General features: G+C 48.0%; 1 protein-coding gene across 2 annotated transcripts in view; it reads right to left on the bottom strand.

Annotated features, from left to right (window-relative positions):
* The window catches only part of FLT3 (fms related receptor tyrosine kinase 3), an 842,728-nt gene that overhangs the window by 537,409 nt on the left and 292,597 nt on the right, over positions 1-12,722 (bottom strand). For both annotated transcript variants that reach the window (XM_069639890.1, XM_069639891.1), the window contains exon 4: positions 4,324-4,439. In XM_069639890.1, the coding sequence (XP_069495991.1) occupies positions 4,324-4,439 (116 nt within the window). The remainder of the gene's footprint in view (positions 1-4,323; positions 4,440-12,722) is intronic.

Genomic DNA, 12,722 nt, shown 5'->3' with positions numbered 1-12,722 from the left:
TAAGGCTCTATCGGACGGTGCACTCTCGATCTACCCTTATGTTGTAACTATATTACAATTGGCCCTTCCCCATTCCCATTTTTGCCCCATAGGGCTCAATGGGACTGGGGAAGGTGATAATTACGGTACCTCAAATTGCGGTACCGTAATTACCTCGAAAGTCCCTTTGCAGGTCCCTACTTTAACGGCTGGTCCAGACCAGCCGTTAAGGTCAGGAGCCGCAAAGGGACCTCGTAATCAGGCGTTAAGGGTTTAACGGCGCTGACACCTTTTACGGCGCCGCTAACCCCTTAACGCCAAGGTCGTAATGAGGGCCAAGTAAATAATTTTAGGAACACTGTTTATAGCTATTTATACTTGTCCCCCATTTTAAATTTGCTGATTTCTAGAGTCATGTCTTGGCTTTTTATTATGTTCAAAGTGTAGGAACTCGAGTATATTTGAGAGGTAGAAAGGTAGCTGGGGATAAGGGTGTAAACAATGGAAATCGGATTCCTGTACCTCTTCAGAAGTTGTATCAAATCATGGGTCATTTCCTCACTAACATTATCTTTGCGCTGATAAATGTAAATTCGGCAACAGCACGTGCTGCTGAGATTAGAGATTTAAATCAAGAAAATGATCTTTATGCTTGATTTATTTCTGATACTGAAGCTCTTTCCTACTTATAGGTCTATTCCCTTTTTGATAAACTAGTTCGAGGGGGCTGTGGTTTGTTGCAAGCAGATAGAATTGGGAAAAAGGTTGTTTTTCACCGATGCTCAATTTGTAAATAAATAGGTTCCAGGGCCCAGTTTTCTAGCACACCTGAGTCACCTTGGGGCAGCAGCTCACTGCTGCCCCCACCCACTGCAGCACCCTGCAGTGTCCACATACTTGGGATTGTAGCTGCAACTCCTACCCGCTCATTGGTGGTGATGTGTGCACTACCAACGGCAGAGGTTTGATTTATAAGTGCAGAAAAGTGATGGACAAATGCAGACAAAATCTGTGCTGATGAACTTGTCGACCTCTTCTCTGTAGGTTGGAACTCAACACAGGCAACCTTCCTCGACAGTGGCCTTTTATCTGGCCTTGCCCCTTTGGTGGTTTTGTTGGATGGTCTGTCTTGTTGTTCTGTCTATGTCAGGTGCTCCCCCTGCCTCACTAATGGCCCTGTCAATTGTGTGGCACTGATCACAGTCATGTACCAGTGTGTGTTTAAGACATGGATGCACTCCATGCTGGTTTCATGCCATCAGAAAAAAGGCAAGTGCCTTGCTTAATAAGGCTTTATTTTTGGCTGCTGAGTGTCCCACCTTCACAGATGCAGCAGAGCCAATACCATACTGTTGCTAGCATTTGCACATGTGCACGCCCACCTGCCTGCTGAACTAGTGATCTGCAGTTTATACCCAGGCTACCTGGCTGCTGACCATGCTACACGGCTGAGCCACAAACCATGCTGCAGCATTGCTGGCAGCTTTTACAGCAGTAGAGTGGCGCCAGTATCATGTAGCCTGACTAGAGCGGTGTGCTGGCATGACCAACACAAGCACCCTTCACTGCCATCTTGTGGCCCATTGTTATTCATGAAACTGGATAACTAGCACAGCAGCGCAAGCATGGCTGGTACTGTTGGTTGGTGCTCGTTGTGTGGCTAAGACAGACTGACAGGTAAAAAATATGTAGTTGCCAAAACACGACATCACAATTGAATTGAGTGAGACAATAAGTGCCTGTGCTCAGAAATAAGTGCGAGGGCTAACCCGCACAAATGAAACATTGGTTGCCACCTACAATGTTTTCTTTCATAGGGCCTCATTACGAGTCAGGCGTTAAGGGGTTAACGGCGCCGTAAACGGCGCCCACCCTTAACGCCTGATTCCGAGGTCCCTTTGCGCCATGGTGAGTTTAACGCCTGCTTTTTGCCAACGCCTGGGTCGTAATAAGGCCCATAGTATTCCTGGGTGAATTTAACATTCCACAAAAACGGTTACAGTGGGGAGGAACAAGACCTAGATTCATCACTCACAACTTTGGATTTAGAGCAGCTTGTGGAGAAAGCTACACATTGGAAAGTCAACATCTTAAATGTAGTTATTGCAAACGGAGATGAATTGCTCCGCTTGGATTCAAACATGGTGGACTGGTCCGACCATTTTGTTATTCCATTTCATGGCCATTCAGACATTTTGCATCTTCAGAAAAGGTTTGCAGAATAAAGCAGCTAAATAAAAAAACATTTGATCTTAGCTGAAGTGGTTTGTCCACCTTATCATCAGAAGAAGACCTGTATACATCCGTTGAAGATGCTCTTAGGGATTCTGGGACTGAGCATGTTCCTTTAAAGAATATGTCAAATAAAAATAGATTCTCAGCCCCAGGATAGTCCCAAATACTGTACAATAATTAAAAGAAAATCGGGGAAGTAGAAATGCTGTGGAGTCCGGTTAGGAAAGCTAGAAAACAAGACATTAGGCAGGCAGAAGCCTTACAGTGCACTAATACGATGTTAAAAGCTGATAATAATCTGCAAGCCCCTATTAAAGCAGTTAATCACTGCCTTAATCCGCTCTCCACTCAGAAAGGTGAACGTTCAGTTTTGAAATCTAATGTATTCAATAAATATTTTAGTAATAAAATTGTCAAAATTCATTAAGAAACAAAGAAGAAGCACATGTGGTCCCATGCCTCTGCCCCTGAACCCACTTCTGGAAGCAGACATGGGGCCTCATTACGACCCAGGCGGTAAGTTACCGCCTGGGCCGTGACTTTACCACCATGGCGTACCGCCCCATTCCAACCTTGGCGGGGCGGTAAATCCCCATTTTCCCATTTTCCCTTCCCCATTCCCATTTTGCCCCATAGGGCATAATGGGAGTGGGGAAGGCGTTCATTATGCCACCGTAAATTACGGTGGCGTAATTAACATCAAGGTCCCTTAGCGCCATGGATTTTAACACCTGCTAAAAGCAGGTGTTAAAATCCATGGCGCTAAGGGACCTCGGAATCAAGCGGTAAGGGTCGGCGCTGTTTAGGCCGCCGTAAAACCCTTACCGCCTGAGTCGTAATGAGGCCCATGGAGTGCTAATTTTTTTAGGACCAAGTTTTTGAAACCATCTCACATTCTGAAATCATAGCCATCCTTCGCCCTACCAACACATCCTGTACTCCAATTGACCTCTTCAAACCACAAAGAGTGTGCACATGTCAACTCCTCTCACCTCTCCCCCCACTTCAACAACTCCCTCCCTGAGATTGAGGTTGACTTTTGTGTTTTTTTGTTTTTGTCTCCCAATTGATTTGTTTTAGCTCTTGTGTTGATATTTTGCATGGATTTTATTGTTGTTTTTATTGTGATAGTGTTTAGCCCCGAGGGCATGGCTGCCGCCAGAGTTTTTTTGCCGGCACCCGTGAATGGCCAGTAACCGGGTCATGCCAGGTTTGGCAGACCCGGTAATTGCCCATTTGCGGGTGCCGATATTGCTGGACCCCACCGGCACCGTTTATAAAAGTGCTGGTGCAATCATGAGTTCTGCTCACGGGTGCCGGTATGCACGCCTGGTCAGACCAGGCGTGCAGTCCGGCACTGGCGAGCAAAACTCGTAGTGTGATGGAGAGGTAACAACAGCGCCGGTAGCACTACCGGCACCGTTGTTGCCTTTCCACCACACTCATAATGAGGCCCAGTGACCCTCACTATAACTCTGGCGGTAGCCATGCCCTTATTAAGGGCACGGCTGACGCCAGAGTTGTTTTTTTTTCCAGCACCCCCGAATGGGCAGTAACCGGGTCATGCCGAGTTTGGCGGACCCGGTAATTGCCCATTCTCGGGTGCCGTTATGCCGTTGCCTTTCCCTTGCCTTTCCGCCACACTCATAACGAGGCCCAGTATCTTTTATCAACTTCATATAAGGGAAGAAAGAGAGCAAGCGTTTGGTCCAGGGGCAACTCTGAACGATTGTGTGAAGATCCATTGGCCTTCCTTTTGAACATGAAAGCTGAAATTCCTGAAGCATTGCTCATTATGGATAAGTGGATGATGGTTACAAGTGGTGTGCAATTTGAATACATACAATAAACCACTCTAGTGAACACAAGCATAGAACAATGCTGCCGTTAACAATAAACGTATGGTTAAACGCCTTGCACGCGTTGGATTGAGCACTTCATTTACATGTATTTCTAACCTGACTATGTTAAGGACGGGTGCATTACATTAATACGTATAAAGATACCTTTGGTTCAGAAACATCATTCACTTTTTGTGCAGAGAAGCAATACACTCATACGGTCCCAATGGTAAAATATGGCTTAGCTTTGTAATGAATAATTACTTACTTTTCACACGTATTGGAAAACTGATTGTATAGTTCTGATTGTCGAATGTGATTATAAGCTTGTATTCTCCAGCTTGAGAGTGTGCCATTTTAAAAAAGTCCTTCGAGACAAAGACACTAGGAAAAAAAGAAAGCGCTTGTTAAAACTTACATTCCATCATTGAATTAACAAAAGGTGTGTTGCAAGTATTTCCATGTTAGTGGCACTTGGATAATAAGACAATTAATGCCGGCCAATTCCAGGGTTGATTGTGCTGCCAGAAGTGCCCAGGATCACATTGTTTCTTTGTTGTTGCCACTTAGACATTTGTGTTTTTATTAGTACCCGGCAGGGGCATGGCTTAGGTCTCCTAGTGAATGAGGAGGTTCAGACTGGGGGCTTTACCACACGGTAGAGGGCCCTCTCTGAGTCTCATCAGAGCTGAAGGCCGCCATCTTCCCCTGGCACATCACCGGTAAGTGTGCACTCCCCTTGCATCCCTTTCCCCCTCCCCACCTTTCTTTTCCACATCCCCTCCACCCCCTCCACTTACCTGCACTTCTCTGTCCTTCTGCACCGGGAACACTAGTCCCTTCTTCCTGTTCCATGGTTGTCATCTTTTTTTTTTCTTCAGTTTCGAATAGTCACTATGGAAAGGAAGAAGGGACTACGTGTAGTACCCTCTCCCCGTTCCATGGCAGCCATTTTCTTTTCTTTTTTTTTCAGTTGTGAAATGCAAACAAAGTTTCACAACTTCCTCAAAGAATCTATTCGTACCCTGCTCCATCTGGCTGGGGTTCTAATAGCAATAAGCTGCTCGCTGGGGGCGGGGGCATTTCCACTTCAGCTAATGCCCTGGGCCTGCTTTAAGGCAAATATGGGCCCGGGGCATTACTTGAAGCAGCAATGCCCCCCAGCTCAGGGCTTATTGCTTAAATTGCTCAGCATCCCAATATATTAAGCCGCTAATGGCTCGATTCGCAAAGTGAACAAAGTAGACTTGCAATTTCTGCAATGCAAAGCGTATGCCTACATATGGTGGTAAGACATAACTAATGAAAGTATTGAGGTACGTTTGTCATGAACACATGTATGAGTCACACCAGGTCGGTATTACTCAACGCCTGTCCTGGGCATCTCCAGGTGCACCCTGCACCCCATTGCCAAAAGGGGCTAGGGTTGTCGCAGTGCTTGGCAGTAGCACAAGCGCTTGATTGTAGTCGGGTGCAAATATGAGTAAATATTGCCCTGCAAACATTTACACTGGCGATATGATCACTGTATACCATTTACATTGGGTGCACAGAATTGCCCCTCATTAACATAGTATCCTCATCTAGGGCTGACAACATTTGCGAGCGTCCATGCCAAGTGCAGATTGTAAGGGTGCCATGACCCTTTGTAATGCCCACTGTTGGGATGTGTTGTTATGGGGCACAACCTCCCGCACAAACACACCACCTGATTCACTGTATGCATGCTTTGATAATCCAAGCAGGGGTGTAGTGGGAACCAAAAGAGGCCCTGGAAATAATTTTGAAAGTGGCCCCATATTACACATTTTCAGCAAGCCCAACCATTTTCCTATGAGAAAATTTGGAATTAAGACACAAAAGAGGCCCAGGGTGCAGAGGCCCACCGGGAAATCTCCAGAGTTCCCTATAGGCAAGTCCACCCCTGAATCCAAGTAGGCCAATCCAATCCACCCGGTTGCATGGGGCGTGCCCCCATGCAGGAACAGGAATGCACTCACCCACCAGAATGCACTCCTGCAGATGCAGCTGCATCCAGTGTTAAATAAGAGTACTTTTGTAATGCCAATGTGCACCGTGTACAGATCAAACAGCAAAATATGCCGCTTGTGCTGGGGCAAACATTTTGCTAACGAGACAGCTTGTGTGAAAACATGCATGTTTGTTTTGTTTAGTATTCAAACCATGCCACGTTGTTGTAGCATCAAGGCATAAAATACACCAGAATTTACACATATTGTTTTTAGTTTCAATTTTCTTAGTTGTAAGACTATTTTAATATACCAGACCAATACATGTATCTATAGCAGAGCTTTGCAATCTTTGGCTCTCCATGTGTTTTGGACTACAACACTCAACATCTCCAGCCAGCATAGTCAATGGTGAGGTATTATGGTAGATGTAGTCCAAAACATCTGGAGAGCCAAAGGTTGCAGGGCCCAGTTGTATACCATACCCAGCCAAAACCTCTGAAAGCTATGTTGAAAGTCTAATCCTTCAACATGCTGAGTGAAACAAAACAACATCTTGGATCACGCACAGGTGGGATTCAGACCATGAGGGAAACGGATTCTGCTCATGTATCCATTTAGGACAACATCAAGTTCAATGTGGGCACTAACATCACCTCGTCCCTTATACTCCTAAATAGCTAGGCCATTTTGACACTGTTAAGCAGGCACCAATAACTAGAGGCTGGAAAAAAATAGGTCTGAGCAACACTGCACTACAATGGATGCAGTCTTTCCTCGGGGACAGGGCAGAGACCACCTTCCTGCACCCCTATACATCCAGCTCTTGCAACATAACCCATAGAGCATCACAAGCATCAAGCCTAGGGCATTTTCTTTTCAATATATGCATGGCTCCACTAATGAACCTCACCAGAAGACAAACACTTACCTGCTACAATAAGGCAGATGGCATACAAATCATTTTCAGAATTACCACCACAAGGACACTGACACCACGTCCAACAAATGCCCCACTCAAGTGAACACATGGATGACTTATAGCAATATCAAATCGAAGCCCGATAAGACATACATCGATCTATCTCTTCATCCAACATCACACCATAGGCAGCCGCAATATGGCTTAGAGAAATGGGTGCCTGCCCAAAAATTTCTAAGGTGATCAAGAACTTTGAAATTCTTACGGGCAGTGGGTTTACCAGCCAACCACACATCAGCAAGAGAGAAAAGAGATGCGTCTGCCATGTACATGCAATCAGGCCCATAGTCCTTTCTCATCTTCACACCTGGAACCCTCCCCATCACATCGCTAGTTTTATCAAGAATGGACTATTCCAGCAGCATATATTTCCACAAGCTGGGTTATTTCACTAAGAAACTTGAGTGCAACCAGCACACAGCAGCAATAATAATAATAATAGTAATAATAACTAGTTGTTTTATGGTGCTGCAAACCCGCAGTTATCTGAGTGCTGCAATAACAGTTATTATTATTATCCCACTGTGTGGTACTCAGACCAACACTCAGACTCACAGATAAAAAAAAGCTCTAAGATCACATAATTGGCTACCATAGTGCTTTGAAGAGAAGGTAATGGGGTGCCTGCCAGCAGTGCTAGTCGTGGGAAGGAATGAAAAAGGTGATTACAGCAGCTGGGGCATGGCTGACCAGTGCAACCGGGGGTTGTAGCAGTCAGCAGCATGGAACGTGGACCTTGATCAGTTCGAGAGCAGTTGATTGGCTGCTCAATATTACCAGGTGTTAATAATCCTTGGGGTGAAGAGTTTTACATTCCACATGTGAAAGCCTCTAATCAGGGGGAACAGCAATTGATGAGACACTTTGATATATTTTTTTGTCTCCAGCACAAGCAATCAAAAGGACAATTTGCCCCTTTAACCCCGCTCATTGCTCCATAACCTGCCAGGCCAGGCCAAAGCCAAAGTGCTGCAAGATGGAAAAGAGTGTATTGTACATTTTCAACTTGACAATCCTTATGAATTAGTTAACTTGCTGCTTTGGAGCCAGTAAGTGCCAAAGATGCTTTTATTTGTTTCAGCATGTCCCCCGCCTTTTGCCAGCAGGTGGCACTGGCATGCCCAGCTTCATTGCAGCTGTACCTTACAGACCAGGGCCTCCTTACAGTCCCAGAGCTGCCGGCGCACTCCCACTGGTAGCACGATCACCAACTCACCACTTCACTGCCCAATACACCACACCAATTCACTTTACCTAACCTCATAACATTGCCTCACTTTACCCAGCCTCACACCGGCACCTCACCCCACATCACCCAACCTCCCAACCTTAGTTAACCTAACTCCATCTGCCACTCACCCGGCCAACTCACTCAAACCCCACCATCTCCCCTAACGGCAGCACCCTTCCAATTCAACCCATCCGATGGCACACCACACACCCTCACCCCACAAACCCACCTAACCCCACTAACTCACCCACCACCAACTCCACCTTACCGTCTCACCCACACCTCACCTCACCACCTAGCAGCACCCAACCACCTTACCCCACATTACCTCAGCCTCCTCAAATCATCATTTTGTCTTCCCCAAACTCATACCGCATGCTCCCTTATCCACACCTCCACCAACTCACCCAACCTCCTCACTCCACCCACACCCCAATCTCACAACCTCACCAATGCCATACCACAACAGCCCCCTATCCAGCCAGCTTCAACCCCCCCTGTCCTCTCACCCCACCACCTCTCCACAGCCACCCAACATCACACGAACACCTTACCCACTTCCACCGTCTCACCACGTCCCATCTCACCTCTACCCACAACCTTACCTCAGCCTCACATCACCACCCCATCCTCCCTGACACTCGCACATCACTGTCTCTCTTCACCCCACAACATCACTGCACCACTCTATACCCACAGTATTACAACACCTTCTTACCCTCACCCAACACAACTTCAAAACCTCACACAGCTATCTAATCTACATCCAAATGCACACCACAAACTCACTCCACATGTTTCCCACCGTGACACCCAATCTCACCCCACTCATGCCTCAGCCATCCTCAAATGCCAGCTCACCCCACCCAGCTACACCTGATACCTCATTTCACCCAATCTTACATAACCACTTCAGCCACACCTGCACACACATGCCATCCTTACTTACTAAACTCAGAACTCACACTTCACTTCACACAACCACATCATTTCACCTGCAACCCACCATCCCTCATCTCACCACCCTACTTCATCCTACCACAACCTCAAACTACCACCTCATACTACACACCCACCCTTAACCCACCGTCTCCCCAACCACACTCCACCACCTCCCCAACCACACTCCACCAAATTACCTGAACACGTTGTCTCCACCAACCCCATACTAAAGGCTCACTCCATCATATCAAACACCACATCCAACCTTGTCACTTCACCCTTGCCTTTTTACCACAGCCATCCCACAAAAGCACCCCACCAAACCAGCCTCAAGCCACAGTCTCCCCTACCCCACCACCTCACCACAAAATCCAAACCTCACACTAACACCCTACACATCCCAGACAGCTGCTCACAACCCATCTCACTTCACCCCATGAACCTAGCCCTGCCTCAAATTACCACCTCCCCTCTCACAAACATACACTATCACTCCAACCCACAACCTCACATCACCCCACCAAATAACAGCACCACCCTAAACCTGCATCCTTATAAAACCTTGTCACCCTACCACCTGACACACCTCCCAACCCCACCAGCCTACTGCCTCCCCCTATAACAACCACAACACAACGTCTTGCTATTTTACCGACAGCCAACTTCACTACCTCACGCCACCAATCCCCACCACTACTCAACTTCACCACACATATACCCCAGCTATCCCCCACCACCGCCCACCACCTCAGCTCAGCCCAACCAACCACACTCCACCACCTCACTTCATCAAATCTCACACAACTACATCAGTCCACACAACCCACCATCCCATCCACATGCTATCCCTCATGGCTGAACTCACAACTCAGCAGCTAACTTCACACAACCACACCACTTCACCCTTAACCCACTCTCTATCATCTCACCAACACACCTATATTATATACCACCACTGCCTCAAACTATCACCTCATACTACACCTGCACACCCACCTTTAACCCACCACTGCCTCCCCAACCACACCCACCACCCCACATCACCTCAACCACCTCACCCTAACACTTAGCTTCCCAACCTCACACAGCATGCTCACTTCATCTGTACATTGACCACCTCACCCAGCCTCCTCAACTCACCCTCAACCCAATTTCACATTCGCACCACAGCTATCCCACAACATCACCTCACCTACCCAACCGCACTCTACAGTCATTCCTCACCCTATCACCTCACCACAGCCATCTACCCGCACAGAAATACCCCACCCACCCCCACAACCACAGCCCACCCCATCTCACCTCATCCTACAATCTCCACCCCACCCATTCCCAAATGCAAAACATTGCTCTGCCCCAGCACCTCACATCGCCCATATCACAGCGCCACCTCATGCCCAAACCTTTTCACACCTGCTCATCCTCTCACTAACACCTCATTTTACCCCAACTCCTACTGCTTCATCCGATCACAACCACAAAATCTCACACCACTACCTTACCTACAACCAACCTCACACCACCACCATACCACACCTATCCCCCTACCTCATCATCACCACCACTCCCACCTCACCTCAACCACAAAACACCACATCGCTGCCTGCCAACACCACACCACCACCTTCCAACACAACATCACCACCTCTCTTAAGCCAAAATCAACTTCGACCTTATTTCCTTCCACTCATCCCTGCAACCTCACATTAGCACCTCGCCCCACAATGTCATCCCCAATGTCACCCCCCACCTCACCTCACTCATTCTAACCACCTCACCCACCCAAATTACAGCACCCACCCAACCGTACCACCACCTTACCCAACCAACAGCTCCATCACTTGAAAATCACCTCAATCCCAAAACCCCACCCTTCACACATCACCACCACCACATAACTTCACACAACTGCATAACTACACCCATCCAAAACCAAACCCAACCACTTCATCACAATCTCACCTCCTCAGCTCACAAGCATCCAACACCAACACCAGTCCACCAACTCACCCACACACCTTGCCACTGCACTTCACCCAAACCCTCACTACCACCTCATCCCACCCACACTGCTTCATCCCATTCAAATCTCCAACTTACCCCACACCCCTCCCCACCTAACCACACCACGTCACGCAAACCCACACCAGCCAGCTTCACACCAACAACTCATCACCTCACACCTCAGCTCATCTCGTTCAACTCTACCTCCCCCGTGACCTCAACTGCCCAAACTCACCACACCTCAAACTTCACACCATAACCTCACCCCAACTACACTACCCACCCCAAACCTCATGTCCCCTCCTCAACACCACATCACCTCAACACCACACACCCAACCTCACCTCACTTCCTCAACTCACCCCAACCACCCTTACCCGAGCAACTCCTACGCTCACTATACCACATCACCCCACCACTGAATGACAAAGCCTCAGACCACCACCTCACCATCTTACCCCACCCACGCTCCAACCTCATGACCACAGCCACCAAACCACACCCCACCACCTCAGTTCACTCATCCTGTTAACCTCATAACATCGCCCACGCATGGCAGCATCCAGTTATACCAGCTCACTCTGGATTGCTCACCCTAGATCTTGTTGGCCTGCTTACCTCACTGTGTCCTATAGCTCCCACCAAACTCTAGCACACCCCAACCAGCCACCCACCCTAGCTCGCCTGGCCTGCCCCCAAGTTCCCACCAACCTGTCCTCAAAGCTCAAGTTGAACAGCCTCCTCCCATCTACCCACCCACTCAATCTCACCAGGCTTGCCCCCATCCACCCATCATAACTCACATCAACCCCACCCTGGACAGCTTGATCATGCCAGCCTGCATTAGCTCCCACTGACCTGCTCTCTCCAATCCATCCTAGGTCACATCAACCTGCCCCAACCTATTGTATTGTATTGTGTTGTATTCGTCATTTATATAGTGCCCTTTCTCCATTTGTATCACCTCAAAGGGCTTTGTGGTTGGAATGCCCTGGTTAGGCTCCAGTAAGCAGCCCACAGGTTAGGCACGTGGGTGGATGCTGTTGGTGGTTTAGGATAGAGTTCTAGTGCTGAAGATTCGATGTGTGCCCAGCTAGACCGAATTCCTTTCTTTGGTTGTCGCTGTATACTAATGGCAGAGGTGTTGAGATGCGGCTATGTGTGCTGCTAGACTGGGATAGCATAGCCATAGCTGCATTTTAGGGTGCATGGATGGGCGGCTGTGCCTGTGGCCTGTGTCATCAGACATGGTGTAAGGTATACGTACCGTAGACTTGGCTGGAGTTTGACTGCTGTGTTCTATTTCTTGGTCAATGCGATTGGCTGGTCTCACTATTCATGGTCTCCCTGGAACGAAAGTCTGAGCAGTGGGAGAGGGGCCCGGAGGGATTAGGGGGTGAGGGGTGAGGGGAGGACGATAGTTTGTTATGGTGTGCCTCTGTGAACGCTGCTGGCATCCGTGGAGTATTTGTGGGTAGGAGTGTTGTTTTGTTTGGGAAGGATGGGTTTGTCACAGGGTTCCGCTCTGAACGCTGCTG

The sequence above is a fragment of the Ambystoma mexicanum genome, chromosome 7q (genome assembly GCF_040938575.1).
Source record: "Ambystoma mexicanum isolate Mex_15411 chromosome 7q, UKY_AmexF1_1, whole genome shotgun sequence".
NCBI lineage: Eukaryota > Metazoa > Chordata > Amphibia > Caudata > Ambystomatidae > Ambystoma > Ambystoma mexicanum.
This window is presented reverse-complemented; position numbering and strand designations above follow the sequence as displayed.